This window comes from Mastigoproctus giganteus, chromosome 2, assembly GCF_048544385.1.
Source record: "Mastigoproctus giganteus isolate SK-2022 chromosome 2, ASM4854438v1, whole genome shotgun sequence".
Taxonomy (NCBI): Eukaryota; Metazoa; Arthropoda; class Arachnida; order Uropygi; family Thelyphonidae; genus Mastigoproctus; species Mastigoproctus giganteus.
Window position 1 is genome coordinate 154,251,149 of NC_143576.1, and position 18,244 is coordinate 154,269,392.

The window sequence follows — 18,244 nt, forward strand, 5'->3', positions numbered from 1 at the left end:
GAATCACTGCTGATAATCAAATCAAGAGTATTACTCCCTCTAGTTGCCTCCCGAACATGCTGATGTAGAAAACAATCATCCAATAAATCCACAAAAGCCCTGCTAGTGTGTGAGTATCCAGCCCCCAAATTCCAGTCAATATCTGGGAAATTAAAATCTCCCATTATAAGACTCTCTGATTTACTGGCCCACTCTATTTCCCTGTACAGTTACTTATTATACTCATCAGAGTCATTAGGCCTATAGCACACTCCTACTCTCAATTTTGATCTCCCAATGCTTATGTCACACCAAACTGACTCAACACTGCACTGTCCAGCGATGTCGACTGGCTTCACTTCCTTGGTTTTTATGTGTTTCTTAACTAATAGCATAACCCCTCCCCCCTTCCTATCCTGTCTATCCTTTCTGTAGACGTTGTACTCCCCAAATTGCAGTTCTGCATCCCTTATATCTGTGTGACACCACGTCTCTGATATCCCAACAATATCTGCCTTTGATGTTTTGAGCAATACCTCAAATTCATCAAATTTATTTACTAAACTCCTAGCATTGGTGTACACACAAGTATACCTGCACCTGTTTCTATTCTTAGCTACCCTAACACAACCCATGTGTTTACTTGTACCGCAATGGCTCCCAGCAGTCTCTGAAATACCATGCATCTTGTTTTTCAGGCTTCTGCTCATTCTAATAGAAGCAGTGCAAGAATCTCTTTCACCTCTGCTAGTGGCTACTGTCAATCTATTGGTCTTTGTCTCCCCCCAAGCTAGCAGTTTTCCGACCCACCTAACACTGCCTCGATAGCATCAGCAAATATTCTTGCACCCTTTCTATTTAAGTGTATCCCATCCCTGTAGAAGCAATCTCTCCTGTTAACAAGTACAGTCCAGGCTGAAAAAAATTCTACCCCTTGAGCCTTGCACAATCTTTCCAGGGCCGAATTGATCGACAAGGCTCTCATCATATACTCCCTCCTATCGTGTCTGGGCAGAAATGCAGACACTTTCAAATTCAACCCTAATTCTCGGCTTTTGTTCAGCAGTGACCTGTACCTGTTAAGTAATTCTGCCGGTCTCCTACTCTTAATATTATTAGTGCCAACGTGTACAACTATATCACCTTTTGTGCCCTTAAAAGATGATATTCGCTCTACAACGTCATCAACCTTTGCCCCTGGCAGACATACCCTGGTCCTGTTCCACCTATCTTTTTTACAAAGCATGTTCCCCGTTTCCCTGACAATAGAGTCACCAACAACTACTAGTTCCTTCGGGACCAGCGCATTCTGCCTTGGGGGTTGCCTCTGTGTCACGCGATGCCCAAGTGCAAGCTCTGGCATTGATGTGGGCAGCTGAGAGCTTGATGGGCCCCTCAATTTAGTTTCTTCGAGGGCATCCACCCTGTCCTTCAAGCTCTCATATAGGCCCACAAGAACGCCGAGTTGTTGCCTGATATCGATACACTCCTTGCATCGCGCACACACAAAGACATCCCCCATGGCAGTATCATGTCCCGTACCCGATTGCTCTGCAAACATCAAGCAAACAGTGCATTTTATAAGGCTGTGAGTCAGAGGACAACTGCCTCCCTCAGTTCTGCTCTGAGCCACAGCACTTCCATTAGCTTGAGCCTTTTGCTTTGCTGCTCTGGTCTGAGTCATGATTCTATTAATTTATTAATTAATTATAATTATGTTATGTTATTAATTATGCTAAATATAATTAAATTATATTACGTTTGTAATCTAAGTTGTTATATGTATTTATTTAAACATACAATTTAACTGCTAACGAAGTTCAACTAACGCTATCGTATCACAATGGCGGGAAATTTACGAACGGTAGCGGAGTTGAAACACGTGAAACCCTTACCGATACTTTTATGCAATTACAAGGCCGAGTAAAGAATAAATACACCAAATTAATCAGAAAATCACAAAATAATGTTATACTACTAAATTTAAATCAAAAGTTTTAGAAAAACAATAATTTCAAATCAATAAATAAGAAAAATCCACTTAGTGGCTTTGAACACGACCGTCTCTAGTAGCCTCGTCAGCAGACTCTTGAGATTATTGAGAGGATGCCTTAAGAGTTCAGGGAAACTGCTAGTTGTGTGTGTGTGTGGGGGGGGTGATACAGATTATACACAGGAGTGTCATCAGTAAAATGTGTGAATTTGAACTCCTGGTTAGGATAACTAATGCTGAAATAATAGGGTTAAATGGAAACATGGTGCCATCTGAAAATAGAGAACGATAAGTGTGGTGCATACAATGTATTTAGTAAGTATAGGGAAGGTAGAAGGGGAGGTGGAGTTATGCTTCTTATCAAAAGCAGCCTGAATGCTTTAGCAACAAACTTTTCCACATTCAGAAGTTATGCATGTATTATTGAGAGGGTATAGAATCTGTGTTGTGTTAGTTGAAAGCAAAGGTATAGTGAGAGTGGGAGTAATCTATAAACCAGAAGACTGCGAAGATTATGATAAGAGCCTCTACAGTCAAGTGGAATGGGCAAGCAGGTGTGAATGTCTTATTACAAGGGATTTCAATTTGCCTCTACTTGATTGGAGTGAGTGGGAGAGAAAATTCACCATGGAGAACAAAATCTTTAAATCAACTAGTTAATTATTATTATTATCAGTATGTCAAGAGATATATCAAGGGGCAGTATTCTAGACCTGATCATTACCCATGAACCAGCTGACATCATAAGGCTGATAGTAAAGGAACCATTAGCAGGGAGTGATCATGTAGTTCTAAGTTGGATGATTGGAGAGAGGGGGGGTTTAAGTTGTTAAAGGCAAAGGATTAGATATAACTTTCAGAAAAGGAGATAGTAGCTTAAGCTACATGGCCTCTACCACCTGGGTAGAAGCTCACAGAGTGTGAATGTATTGGAATTATGGTGTGGCTTTAATGCCATAATCACAGAAGTCTTGATATACCATTAAGATACATGTATATTATTAAGGAAATAAAGCATGGGGAGGAGTCCAGGTCAGATGAATAACAACCTAGCTAGTTTAATAGAGCAGAAAAAAGATGTATGGGAAAGTTATAGAGTGATAAAAAGTACTGAAGCCTATAACAACTACAAATTTCTCATAATCTGTCTTTGCAAAGGCAGATTATGAGAAATCATTAGCTAGGAGAAAACTGAGCTGGGACAAGGCATTTTTGTATATATGAATACAAAAATTAGAAGAACAAACCAAATCAGACATTTTGTGTAATGGGTGCGGAAAACATGTTAGATAACCAAGTTGATTTGCAGATCAATTAAACAGCTACTTTGCATTGAGATTTACTGAAGAAAGATCTTTCATATTGAGGAGAAACTGTGAGTGAAGCTGGAAAGCACTAAATCAGCAATATTGAAAAATTTCAGTTTATTTATTAGAAAATTTTTCAAGCCTAAAGGAATAAGGATCTTGGAGTTGATAGCATATACCCTGTAATTTTGAGGGAAATGATAAGCATTGAACCAATAAGGTTAATTATGAGGGTATCACTGTACAAACATGGGAGAGATTACTTTGGATTCGAGAAGTGCCAGTGTATTGCTAATATGTAAAGGCTATTCTATGAGCGAAGTAACTATTGACTGATCAATCTGACCTGAATGGTAGATAGAGTCATGGAGTCAGTGATCAAGAGTGCAATCCAGGGACATTTAGATAGAAATGGCATTCTGAAGGACACACACGCACACAATAATAGGTATTTTGCATCTGCAGGGTGTCTGAAATGTCTGGAACCAATGGGATTTACACTATGTCAGATTGGCCAGACAACATCACCCCTTAACAAATCCATGCTCTGACTGCAGTATAAGTGCATTCTTGTCTAGATGATCCTGCATTACTTCTTTAACTAGAAACACCATTATTTGCACCAAAACAGAAGTTCAGCCAATAGGTATGTAATTATCATGTCACCTTTGATCCCATCCCTTTTTTGAATTTGGGATAAATTTATCCATCTGTAGTCCATAGGAAATGCCCCTGAACCCAAGGACACTCTCATAATTATAGCCAAGTGTTTGCTTACCTCATTTGCTACCTCCCTTAATATAATTGGATAGATGCCCTCCAATTGACAATTTCTCTTCCACTTTTCTCTGTTATTACAAAATCATTTAGCTCCCTGTTAGATTTTGATGAATCACTAGAATTCTCCTCTCTAAAGAACTCATGCATGAATATACAGGGTGTCCAAAAAGTTTGGAACCAATGGTAAAAATATGTTTTTCTTTACAGGTGAAAAATGACATTAACACTGGATGAAAGGGTGGAGATAATCCTTCTAGTGGTCCTCAGGGATGGACCCAGAGGAAAGTGGCAGATAATTCCTGGGGATTGGGGATTCCTTAAGGCACAGGTGTATGCAAAAATCCAAGGTCTTCATCATCTTAGGGAGAGAATTACCAAGGCTTGTGGTGCTGTAGATCCCAGTATGCTGAGAAGAATCCAAACAAACATGGTACATTGGCTGAAAACATGCATGCAGAGTCAGGGTGGACACGTTGAACACATTGTTGATGAACACATCAGCTGGTGATGAAAGTCACCAGTTTGTTTATTCGAGGCATGAAGTGGTGAAATCCAAGCTTAGTTTCCTGATCAAAGCTTTGGCAATGCATTCCCACCCCATCTCTTCCATTGTGTAGTATGATTGATGTCTTTTGAGATTATGATGGGAATCATTGTGAGATCTAATCTTCCTTGAATTATGAGGGAACAGCTCTAAAATGCTGTTGTAGACTAGCTGCTAGTTAGTTCACCAGACTTAACCTATTGATAACTCTCTAGGAGGTGTGCGGACCAGCTACTGCATAATCTCCCTGCCTCTACTCTGCCAGATAAGAGGGGGTATCAAAAAGTTCATACCCTTACTTAGAAATAATAGCCCTAGAAAGGTAACTTCAAAGGAACTTTAATCCTTTTCTATGTACTCCATGTATAGTAACACATTTCTCCCATCTATGGATCAGTTGTTTAATGCCTTGATCATAAAGTCTGCGCTTATTGCCTGAAACCATGATTCCGTTTCATTGATGGCTTCCTGAGATTAATTAAAGTGGCATCTGCGCAATGGTTTCTTCATTTCTCGGAACAATAAGGCTGACAGTGCTAGGTCAGGAGAATAGGGTGGGTGCTGCAGTAGTTCGAAGCTGCACTGGGCAACAAAGTTGGTGGTAACGGCCGTGTGAGCCGGTGCATTGTTTGGCAGAAGGTGGACACCTTTGGTTAACATTCCACACCTTTTCGCCTTCAAAGCATCGCATAACTTTTTTAAAAGATTTTTGTAGTACTCTCCAGTAAGTGTGGAACCACGAGGTAGATAATCTATCGGGATAACCCCTTTTCTGTCCCAAAATTTGGGACAGAAAAGGTGTTATCCTGACAAAGCTCACTCCATTGCAAATGGAGTGGGCTTTGCCTTTTTTGGGAGGTGTGCTTCCACTGCTTTGACATGTCTTTAGTTTCTGGATCATACTGGTACACCCAGCATTCGTCATTTGTCACTAACCGATCAAAAAAGTTTCCAACATCCGTATTACACAAATACAACAGTTGGTGAGAACATTGCATTCAACACTGCTTCTGCAAAGGCGTCAGCAATCTTGGAACCCATTGTGCAGAGACCTTAGTCATGTGCAGATGGTCATATAAAATGCTGTGGGCAGACCCATAACTAATTCCCACCGCATTTGTGATGAAATGAATTGTCACATTTTTGTCAGTCAGCACCAGTTGCTCAAACTTTGCAACCGTCTCACTGTCTGTGGATGTTGATGGCCTTCCTTCTCTTGGCTCATCAAAGACACTTGTACGACCACACTGGAACCCGTTTCCACATTTTTTACAGTGTCATAGGATGGGCAATTCTGCCCATACACAGCTTTCATTTCTTCGTAAATTTCCTGAGCATTTCTTTACCTGCAAATGCAGGAACTTGATCACTGCTTGATATTCCACTTTGTCAACCATAGTGTCCTGCTCAGATTTCACGCTCCACCTCTGGTATACGATCATCTACAGGAATGAAATTTCACATTAGTTATTGAATATGTAGACAACTTATATTAAAAATGGCATCTTCCTATTGATGTTTTATCTAGGTCAGGGTACAAACTTTTTGATACCCCCTTGTAGTAACTGGAGGGAGTCTGAGTAGTATGAATGCAAGGGCGGCATTGTCAGGACCATGAATTTCATTACTTACACAACGTTGTCTCCCCACCTTTTCTAACTACTAAATACATCACGAATAGTCAAAACTAATAGAAAAAACTTATCTGCAAAAAGATCTAAACCTCTGAAACACTTCCTCGTTCATTACACAAATATACATGGCCTCAGTTTCAGTCTCAATAATATCCATTTCCACTTACAGTCATCTGCCAAGTTGCACTTACTTTTTCTGACAGAATCCCAGATATTGGTTGTTAACTCAACCACTGCTTATCTCAGTTATCCTAATTATTCACTGTATGATTCCTTTTGCTTCAAAGGTAATGCCTCTGTATGTCTGTTCTGATATTCTCTGTCAGAGATTTAGTAATTGGGAATCTCTTTTTGATCTTCTCTGGCTTAAAATCTCTCTGCTCTATTTTGTCAGATTTATTTGTTGCCTGTTGTTTTCCCTACTCTACTAATCACTTGGAACTCTTTGAAACTTGACTTTCTCCAGTCTAACTTTCCTAACAGTGAGGTAATTTTCCTTGGGGATTTTTATGTTCATAACTCCAGCTGGCTTTTGTTTTTTAGTCATATGAACCAAGCTGCTCAAGATGTTCAGGCTTTTGCAATCACTATTGACTTTACACAGTTCGTTCATTTACCTACCAGAATACCAGACAATTCTAACCACTCTCTCGATTTTTCCCCCCCCTGACAAACACCCCTAACAACTACACTGTCAAGTTGAGTGGTTCTCTAGGCACCTCAGATCACAGCTTGGTGATCTCTTCTCAAATGGAGCCTTTCTCTCGTGGCTATTCTCAACCTCATTGTTTGGCATTACAAGAATGCAAAATGCGATTATCTGTGAGATTTCTATTTTTTCCTTGGTTGGATTACTGATATAAATCTTCTGGTGTCATTATTTGCTTATATAGTGTCAGTGAAATTATTCTTGTAGGGATGAAATAAATAAATGTGCTAAGGCTGTTCAAGATAATGTTACGTATTGCAGTTGGCTTGTATCTAAATGTCCAGGTTAAATTTTCTGTCTACACCAAAGCTTGCAACAATTGTAAAGCAGTTATTAATTGGTCCAAACTATTTGAATGGGCTAAGAATAGAAAACTTGTTCTTGTCCAAATGGTAGTTGAGCACTCTGGGCTTTTACCAAAGCTACTGGTCACAACATTTTCCCATGTGTATTCCCATCTCTGTTAAAACCAGATGATTCTATTGCCACTTCAGCCAAAGATAAAGCTGACCTGCTAGTATCATACTTTTCTTCTAACTCATGTATTGATGATCTTGGTAAACCACCTGCTGCCATTCCCAGTACACTTCATTCAATGCCTCCTGTGGTCTTCCGTTAAAAGGATGTTAGAAGGATTTTGAACAGTCTTGAAGCTAAGAAAGCCCCAGGTCCTGATGGAATTTCTCCACTTGTTCTCAAAACCTGTGCTCTTGAGCTTAGTACTGTTCTGTGTTGCCTTTTTGCACTTTCCTATTCCACTGGTGTTTTTCCTTCTGCTTGGAAACTTGATCACATCCAACCAGTTCCTAAAAAGGACAATAAATCACACCATCCAATTATTGTTCCATTATTCTTCTATTATTTCTAAAGTAATGGAGAAATCCATTAACTGCCAACTCTTAAATCATCTAGAAACACTTCTATTTGATCAATGATTGCTACTGTGGATTCCATCAGTGTTGAACCACTATGATATACTGGTTTTTGTTACCAATCTATGAACAAATTCAGTGGAAAAGTTTGAAACCCAAGCAGTTGCACTTGACAGTTCAAAGGCTTTTGATCATGTGTGGCATAAATGTCTAACAAATAAGCTTCCATCTTATGACTGGGTTAAAAAAAATTATTACTTGGGAAAACTTGTAGGGGCCTCATACTAGTGTTTATGGCCAGTACGCTTCTGCTCTGACCACTCCCTTTGGGTGATGTCAGGTTACTTAGTTAATTTCAATCCTAAAATTCAATCTTGTCTTATATTCTGCCAAAAGGATTCTTCTGCTCCTATGCTTGTCTTTGATGATATTCAGATTTCTAGACAGGATTGCATATCTCTATTAGGGATTACCCTGACTTCTAATCTCTTTTGGCATAAGCACATCACAATAAAATTTTAGCAACAAGGTTTTCACCTCATAATCAGTACGATTCAACACAACTGTTCGATGCCCTTTGTCTGCCACGATGCCATAGTTGTTGATTAGTCCCGCCATTACTGACGGTGTGCCTGGTTGAAGTCACTGCACATCATGTGCTCTAATACTTCCATCAACAGAAACAGAGGATGTCATGTTCATCCTATTATTGAAGCAACCATTCTCATGACTGACAAACGGTGGCAACGTTCCCATACGTCACAACCACAAACTTCAAATTCCAACAGTTAGTTGTTGCATCACGCAGTTCACTGTGCATGACTACCATTGCATGCTCTTAAGTTCTACATTCCCAAAACTTTCAATCCAATGGTTAACTCAGTGGTTTTCAACCGGGGTGCAGCGGTACCTTAGAGTGCCGCAACAACATTCCAGGGGTGCCATATAATTTGGGTTTAAGTTACTTAAACTTTTTTTTTTAATTTATCAATTTATTTCATTATAAAAAGGTGTATGATATCCATTGTACTGTATCTTTTTAATTTTGTGGTGATCTATAATTGAAGGTTATTTAGTACCTCTATATAAAGAATAAAATTATTATATAAGTATATATAATTTGTATTATGAATTGTAATTTTGTTTATAATTATATTATTATAATAATATAATTATTATATTATTATAATATAATAATAATATAATCATATAACATATATATTTTTTTAAATATTACACACACACACACACACCATTGGATTATTAAAAGGTCAAAAACCACTGTGTTAGCTATTTCTTTTGGCCTAGGGGCGCCGTGAAAAAATTACTGGGACACTAAAGGCACTGTGAACAGAGAAAGTTTGGGAACTTCTGGGTTAACTGATGAAGGGCAACATAAAGCTTGAAAGCTTTTTGTATCACTGGTTACTGTATGTATTTAACATATTCTGTTTTTACTGTTTATCGTGTGTATTTAAGCCTAGTTTAACTACAACTCGTCATTTTATTTTAATTTCCGTTCCGCTCTGTGCTACATAATAGAGAATATAGAATAATAAATCCAGAGCGTGTAGGCCTCTTTACTCAGAGATTTAGCTAAAGCTACTAAACCCTTTAAAAATGGATAAATTTTAAAAAAAAAAACCGAAATGACCATGATGAGGAAAAAAACGATTCATTAACACTAAATCAGACCTTTGCAGTCATCTGATTTAGACCTACATGTTTCAAATGCAAAATATTGAAAAGTATGCATTTCATTCCTCTTGGGAATATGATTATTTGGTATAGATAATAGTATAATAAGGTATAAGGTATATTCGTGTTGGATGCACCTGGGATTTCTCCCATCTCCGCGTGTGTTCGCTGTATCGAGGACAGTACACTGTCAAGCCAGAGACTTGAAAGTGCATGAGCCATGTCTGTACAGTGTGATGTGTTGTGCCCATTGTTTGTCTGGCTTATTGGCCGCCGGGCAACGTCAGGCCCCTAGTGGGGCCTGACGTTGCCCATACCTCGCCACATGGAGACTAGCTGGGTGTGTCCAGAATCATGTGTTTGACGTTAATTCTTAATAAGATTGCTGTTAGCAAATCGCTGGTTGGGGTTGAACGCTAGAGAGATGTGTTAAAAGGCCTAATAGGTCGGGCAGAATTTTGTTGTTATTAAATTTAGACGTGTGGGCTACATGTTAGATGAAAGATAATAGTGGGAGGGAGGGAAGGCTGAAGACTGGGGGATAGAAGTAGAAGTAAGGGGTCAATAGAGGAGATGATCTCTGCTAGGCAGTGTGGCATGCCCATGCCACACCAGAGGGAAATTTGGATGGCAGGTGGGGGAGATGAAGAAGAGTTATCCTCCCCCTGCCATGGATAGGGTATACAAGGTAGTGGGGGGAGGCTGAAGACTGGGGGGGGTGAAAGGCAGAAGTATGGGGACGATAGAGAAGGCGACCCCAGGCGGTCAGTGAGGCAGGCCCATCCCTCACCAGGCAAAGAGATGGGTCGGCAGGGGAGGTAGGAAACAGCGCATGTCTCCTCTCCCTCCTGCCGGGGATAGGGAATTAAAGATGAATAGGGTTAGGGTACCTCTTTCAGCTCGCCATATAGCATTTGGCAGTGGAGCTGCTGGTTGTCCTAGTCCGTTCCTAGCAGAGATTGGACCAAAGCATGACCGTTCATGGGATGGTTCCCTGTCCGTTCTGCAGTCTTTACAGTAAAAAGGTCTGTGTTTGCTTGTCGGCATTTGTGGGGTCTTTCTTGTGTCATTTCCCATTCATGTGGTGTTTACGCCAATGTTGTTTATAGAGTCATTTCTCATTGATTCGACTTTAGGTCCACTTTAGTGTTTAATGCCTTGATTATCTGAGGCCATTGGGTTCCAGGTGTCTTCTGCAGGATGATTGCCTTTGAAGTTCTTGAAGTTTGAAGTTCTTGCACTGCTTCTATTAGAATGAGCAGAAGCCTGAAAAACAAGATGCATGGTATTTCAGAGACTGCTGGGAGCCATTGCGGTACAAGTAAACACATGGGTTGTGTTAGGGTAGCTAAGAATACAAACAGGTGCAGGTATACTTGTGTGTACACCAATGCAAGGAGTTTAGTAAATAAATTTGATGAATTTGAGGTATTGCTCAAAACATCAAAGGCAGATATTGTTGGGATATCAGAGACGTGGTGTCACACAGATATAAGGGATGCAGAACTGCAATTTGGGGAGTACAACGTCTACAGAAAGGATAGACAGGATGGGAAGGGGGGAGGGGTTATGCTATTAGTTAAGAAACACATAAAAACCAAGGAAGTGAAGCCAGTCGACATCGCTGGACAGTGCAGTGTTGAGTCAGTTTGGTGTGACATAAGCATTGGGAGATCAAAATTGAGAGTAGGAGTGTGCTATAGGCCTAATGACTCTGATGAGTATAATAAGGAACTGTACAGGGAAATAGAGTGGGCCAGTAAATCAGAGAGTCTTATAATGGGAGATTTTAATTTCCCAGATATTGACTGGAATTTGGGGGCTGGTTACTCACACACTAGCAGGGCTTTTGTAGATTTATTGGATGATTGTTTTCTACATCAGCATGTTCGGGAGGCAACTAGAGGGAGTAATACTCTTGATTTGATTATCAGCAGTGATTCTTCATGCATTAAGAATCTGCAGATAAATGAACCACTAGGTGGCAGTGATCACAGTGTGCTGAAGTGGGATTTACTCAAAGAGGTAACTACCATTAGGGGTAAAGGGAAGGGTTATTGCTTCCGTAAAGGCAACTACGATGGACTGAGACAGTATTTAAATTCTATACAGTGGGACCAACTGATGATGTTACCAACAGCAAATTCAAAATGGGAAGCATTCAAAGAACTTATCTTGGAAGCTACTAGGCTTTACATACCAACTAAGAAATATTGTTCAAGGTTTAGGCCAAAATGGATGTCAGATGAACTAATGAGGCATATGGCAGAGAAGAAAAATGCATGGGATACTTACAAATTAACACATGACACAGAAGCCTATGATAGATACAAGTTGATATGCAACCAAGTTACAAAGGAGGTTAGGCAGTCGAAGGCAGATTACGAGAAATCTTTGGCAAGGGATGCAAAGAAAAACAGCAAAGAGTTCTTTACTTATGTAAACTCTAGAAGGAAGGGGATGAATCAGATTGGTCCACTTGATATTGATGGGTCAAGTGTTGATGATCCTGCTCAGGTAGCTAACAAACTAAATGAATATTTTGCATCGACATTCACACATGAGGAGTTATTCAGCAAGGGGAATGCCAGAGGTGTATTCAACTCTAGCAGTAAGCTACAGAATCTTGAAATAACTGGGAGTAAAGTGGAGGAGAAACTGTTGAAGATAAACACAAGAAAGGCACCCGGGGTGGATGGGATCTATCCAGTTATATTAAAGGAGGCAGCAAAGGAAGTAAGCAAACCCTTAGCCATAATTATGAGAGCTTCCTTGGACTCAGGGGAGGTACCCATAGACTGGAAATGTGCAAATGTGACCCCAATTCACAAAGGAGGATCAAAGGCTGACACAAGTAATTATAGACCTGTGAGCTTAACTTCTGTTCCAGGAAAATTAATGGAGGCACTGGTTAAAGAAGCACTGCAGGATCATTTAGACAAGACTTCAGTTATAGCTCAGACACAGCATGGTTTTGTTAAGGGGAAGTCTTGCCTGACCAACTTGATTGGATACTATGATGCAGTCACAAAAGAACTGGATGCAGGGAATAACTTTGATATTATATACTTGGATCTTAGAAAGGCTTTTGATACTGTTGCACATGGAAGACTGCTACACAAATTGGAGCAGTGTGACATTGGAGGCAAATTGCTGCTATGGATAAAGGGGTGGTTGAGGGGGAGAAGACAGAGAGTGGTAATCAATGGACACTGCTCATCGTGGACTAATGTTATTAGTGGAGTCCCTCAGGGCTCAGTGTTGGGTCCATTATTGTTTTCTGTATTTATAAATGATATTGATGATGGTATATCAAGCTTAATGTCCAAGTTTGCAGATGATACAAAGGTTGGCAGGGTTGTCAAGGACACTACTGACACTATGCTGCTGCAACAGGATCTGGAAAGGTTGAGCAGATGGGCTGAGAGGTGGCAAATGAAGTTTAACATTGACAAATGTAAAGTACTACACATGGGAAACAGCAACCCGAGAGCAACGTATCAACTATGTGGTACTACACTGACAGTGGTAGAGAATGAAAGGGACTTGGGGGTGGTTGTGCAGGCAGATATGAAGTTCTCTGGGCAGTGCAGACGGGCTGCAAGAGTAGCTCATGGAGTATTGTCAATGATATACAGGAATTTTTCCAGCAGGGATAAGGAGGTGATTATTCCATTGTATAAGGCAATGGTCAGGCCACACCTAGAGTACTGTATACAGGTCTGGAGGCCTCATTTCAAGAAGGATGTAGAGCTGCTGGAACGAGTACAGAGAAGGGCAACAAGATTAGTGAATGGAACAAAGGGGTGCTCTTACGAAGAAAGGCTTAATTTTTGCAAATTACAGTGTCTGGAGACTAGGCACCAGCGAGGTGATCTGATAGAGGTGTATAAAGCCTTGAATGGTTTAAGCATGCTCAATGCTGATGGGATTCTTCCTCTAGCTCAGAAAAATCACCTGAGAGGGCATAAATTCAAATTGAGGAAAGACAGATGTAGGATAGACGTGCGGAAATTTGCCTTTAGCCAGCGGGTGGTTGGTTGGTTGGTGGAACAGACTCCCATCTCTTGTGGTGGAGGTTGATAGCCTAAATAAGTTTAAGGCTCAGCTGGACAGGTATTTTGAACGAACAGAGGGATGAGGTGGAAGTGTGTGTTTTTTTTTTTTTTTTTTGGCTGATGCTGCATAAGCTTGCTTTCTTGCATCAAATGCCTCTACTAATGCTAATGCTAAAGTTTGTTCATTTCCTTATTGTGTCAGTGATTGGTTGTGGTTTGCTGCGATAAGAGCTCTCTGTCTTGTGAACAGGGCCAGTGCATAGTTGGAGAAAGCCTGATGTTCCTACCTGGTGTCCAAGATGTGGTGCTCCTGGCCATATGGTAGATACTGTATTTTGGTGATGAATGCACTGCAGAAGTCGTCTCATAGAGGTGGCAATCATGCATTAGGTGCTGCCAGCTCTTCAGCCCCCCACAGGTGCAGGTGGGGTCTTCCTGTATTCCGAGTAGGGATAGCTTTGCATTCAGAGCTCCATGTCCTTTCAGAAGGTATGTTACTTGTAGGACAGGGGAGAACCAGGGTGGGGTGTTCGGAAAAACCTGGCCAATGTTGGGCAGAAACTTTCTGGTAATTTTGCCTTTTTGCGAGGTGGCCCATCTATCCTGCCACACCTGCAGTAGGTGAGCATGCAGCTTTTTCTTTTCCATAGTCTTCCTATTGGTGATGTCAGTGGTGAATCCCAAACATGTCTGTGGGATACCCTTGTCCATGTGGTGCGTGAGGCTTCGTCGAATGATCTCTAAGTCCAGTGGAAGGACACCAGCAAGGACTTGCAGGGCATGTGTGCTCACTGTGCTGCAAGCTCGAGTAATGGTCAGAGGGATTGATCGATGAATTGAGTCAATGATTCGTTTATTGACAACAGTTGTGGCTTTGTGATATCACGCGCCAGATGCATACGTGACTATTGGGGTGAAGATGCTTTTATAGAAAAGCCGTAGCACCCGTCTGTCTAGGCCCCAGTCTCTGGAGTGACTCTGGCAACCAATGCAGTGTACCGTCTGACTTTTGTGTGCAGTAGATAATAGTAGTGGATCTGGTGTAATTTGCTTATTATGTCAGGTGTGTTTGGCTGGCTATTGGAAGTCAAATTGTGAAAGACATTACCAAATATGCCATAGGAATTTTCATGATGCTTTTGCTAAATTTAGTGTTAAGAGAAAAGCTAAACTTCGAGAAGAAAAAATAAACTTGAAAGACCGAAAAATATTTTAAATTTAGGTCAAGCTAATAGTAGGAAAGTGTTAGCAAATGAAGTTTCATTTATTTTATCAAATATAATTGCAAATAATTCATTGCCTTACACTAGTGGAGAAATAATAAAAAAATGTGTAGTGTCATCATTAGAAGTGCTTGCTAGCGTCTTACCAGAAAAACAGAAAGCTACCTAGATTAGCTCCACCAAAAATATTCCTTTGAGTAATGATACAGTTTCAAATTGAGTTTATAAAATGGTAGATATAATATTCAATGAATTATTAGGTATAATCGAAAGTTGTGTATTTTTTTTCACTGGCACTTGATGAGTCGACTGATGTTTCGGTCATATCACAACTCATGTGCCTTTTTCATTTGATTTAACATGATGGCAGCTGTGAAGAAGATTTTTTGGCTATTTTGCATCTTACTGGTCATACAACTGGGAAAGATGTATATGACACACTTATGAAATTCCTCACAGTGCACAAAATTGATCTGAGTAAACTTGTATCAATTGTTACTGATGGTGTACCTTCCATGATAGGTAAAAACAAAGGCCTTATTGCTTATCTTAATAGAGATGAAAGGATACCTAATTTTGTGCATTATCACTGTTTCATTCATATCAAAGTCTTGTGTTCACGAATGAAAGATCAAAAAGAAATTATAGGATGTCTCGAAGTCATTGTTAAAGTCATCAACTATTTTATTGCTAAATCCCTAAATAAGCGACTTCTATAAATATTTTTGGAAGATCTTCAATCATCATATTTTGATCTTATTACCTATACAGAAGTTCGTTGGCTCAGTCGTGGAAAGGTGCTCTCCAGAATTTAGGAGGTGTTTGAAGAAGTAAAAGCTTTTCTAATAGAAAGCAATAAAGAAAACCTTTTTAATGAAATTTTTACTGAAGATTTCAAGATTACGCTTTCATTAATGGTTGACATCTTCAGCATTTAAAAGAGTTAAATTTGAGGCTACAGGGAAAAGATATAAATTTATGGTAGTTTTATATGAGGAGATTATTGCATTTGAGAAAAAACTTGAAGTGTTTCAGCATCAAGTTTTAAAAGAAAATTTGCTTCATTTTCCTACTCTTAAAAAAATGTCTGGAGGAAACTGCTGGGGAGTGCTCAACGTTTGTAATGAATGTAATCAAAGACCTTAGTGACCATTTTCAAGAAAGATTTGAATATTTAAAGAGCACCTCCCAAAATTAACAATAAATTACAGAAATTTTGAAATCAGTAACTTTTTCAATCAAAATGAAGTAGCAGCTGCCAAGTTAGAACTTGTTGATAAGCAGTCATCTTTAGCTCTGAAATCACTTTTCCAACACAAAACTATTTTAAAATTCTGCTGTCCTTCCGACTGCAAAAAAATTTCCTTTATTACAAAGAGAAGTGTTCAAAGTACTTTCAGTGTTTGGATCAACATACACATGTGAAAGTGCTTTTTCATTAATGAACAATAACAAAAACAAAAAAGGATAAGATTGTTGATATCACATTTGGAAGAAAATTTTTGATTATCTCTTCGTAATGGAGAAATTAATTTCAAAGGTTTGGCATCATCTCTTCAAAGTCAAGGTTCACACTGATAAGGTAATAAATATTAGTGCCCAATTTTTTTAATTGAGAAATATAATTCTTGTATGCCTAATACAGCTAAAAATTACTTTAAAAAATGCATTTTTAATCTTTAAGCAAAAAAAATGTATATTTTAATGTGGTGCTTGCACATATTGTAAGCTGCAAAATTTTTCTCGTTTAAAGCAAAAGGTTAAGAACCCCTGATCTACAGCATGAAAATCAACTTGTGTGCACTACTAAGTACTTATTTGTGATCTGTGTTTCGAGAGAGGGAGAGAAAGCAATAATGTAATATCAAATTGTCAAACTTTATCAATGTATTTATACTAATTTCCAATTTAAAGGCTGTTTATGTGTTTATAGAATTACTTTATTTCTGTTTTAATTTTTTTTCTAGAAACGTATGAAGTTATTGAGTCAGTAAGTATTATTCTTCTTTCAAAGTATTTGCTGATTTAATTACAAATTAGTGAATAGTTAGAATAATAGTTATTGCTTACAGAATTTTCCATTTTTTTGGATATTTATTACTTTACTATTTATTTATTTATTTAGTACTATTTATTAGTGACTGGTTAATATGTAGTGTACGATATTATTAATGCATTATGAGAGATTTTTTTCTCTTTAACAACTAAACACAACAGAAAATTGTCTGCATGTCAACTTCTTGCTCAGTTGGAGAGGTCGGTGTTAGTGACTGGAGGAATTTCTAAAGGCCTCTTTAGTTGAGGCTATAGTTAGCCAATATCAGGCAGATGGAGTAGGACTTTTTACTGTGAGCTAGTCTGGGTTTTTTTTTTTCAGCCTGCATAACAGGCAAATCAGCCCATGAATGCACATTTGTATAGACATAATACACAGTGGTGCAGTATAATCTAATTTGCTGATATGCCTGAAATACACCAGCATGTCAATTTTCATTGGAGTGCTCATTAGCCCCAGGTTATACTGTATCGGGGTGTACAGTCTCATGGGTTTAAATAAAAGGGGTGGTATGCTAGGAAGGTTGCTATTCCTGTAACCTAGTTGTACAAGAAAGTTCATGTACCATGGAGTACCAAGAACTGTAATATGTACACTAAAAAGTGGGATCAAGTTCTATCCTTTTGCATAGAGATTTATCACTGAATGTGATTCTTGACAGTATATATGTTTGGAAAGAATGTGTGCAGTAGTAGCCCTCCAGTATCATCATCAGCAGCAGCCATTTTCAATCTACTCCAGATGAAGGCCTTTCCACCAACTTTCAGTTCCTTCTGTTTTGTGCAATGGACATCCATTAACTACCCACAAACTTGTGAATTTCATCTATCCATCTCCATTGTTGTCTTCCAGATTTTCTTCTAGCTCCTCTTGGGTGTTATTTTCTTAGTCCATCTGTCATTATGTCTTCAAGCTATGTGTCCTGCCCAAGACCATTTTAGTTCTTTAGTTTTGATAAGAATGTTCTTACTTGAGTTTGCTGCCTAATCCACATGTGTCTCTTCTTATCTAACAGTCTGATTCCTAATATAATTTGTTCCATTCTTTGCTGTGTAGTTTCAGCTTCTCTTCCATTCTTTTGGTGAGTGCCCAAGTACCACTTCCATAAGTCATGGTGGGGAGTATATGTTGGTTCATTATTTTAATTTTCAGACAAATTAGGATATTGCTCCTCAGTATGTGACTATATTTCTGAATGCTATCCATCCAAAATTTATTCTTCTTATGATATCCAGCCATTTATCATAAAAGTCATTAACTGTAATATCATTATTACAGTTAATGACCTGTCCCAGATAAGTATATGAATCCACCTTTTCAATTACTGCTTCTTCAATGATTATATCCCTTTCTGTGGCTTTACTTTTGTTTTAGCCATATTCATATTTAGT

At 39.0% G+C, this 18,244-nt stretch overlaps 1 protein-coding gene across 2 annotated transcripts in view; it reads left to right on the top strand.

The window, feature by feature from the left end:
• Positions 1 to 18,244, top strand: part of LOC150089673 (uncharacterized) — a 389,737-nt gene that overhangs the window by 319,834 nt on the left and 51,659 nt on the right. For both annotated transcript variants that reach the window (XM_090389589.1, XM_090389590.1), the window contains one exon: positions 16,765 to 16,787. In XM_090389589.1, the coding sequence (XP_090245715.1) occupies positions 16,765 to 16,787 (23 nt within the window). The remainder of the gene's footprint in view (positions 1 to 16,764; positions 16,788 to 18,244) is intronic.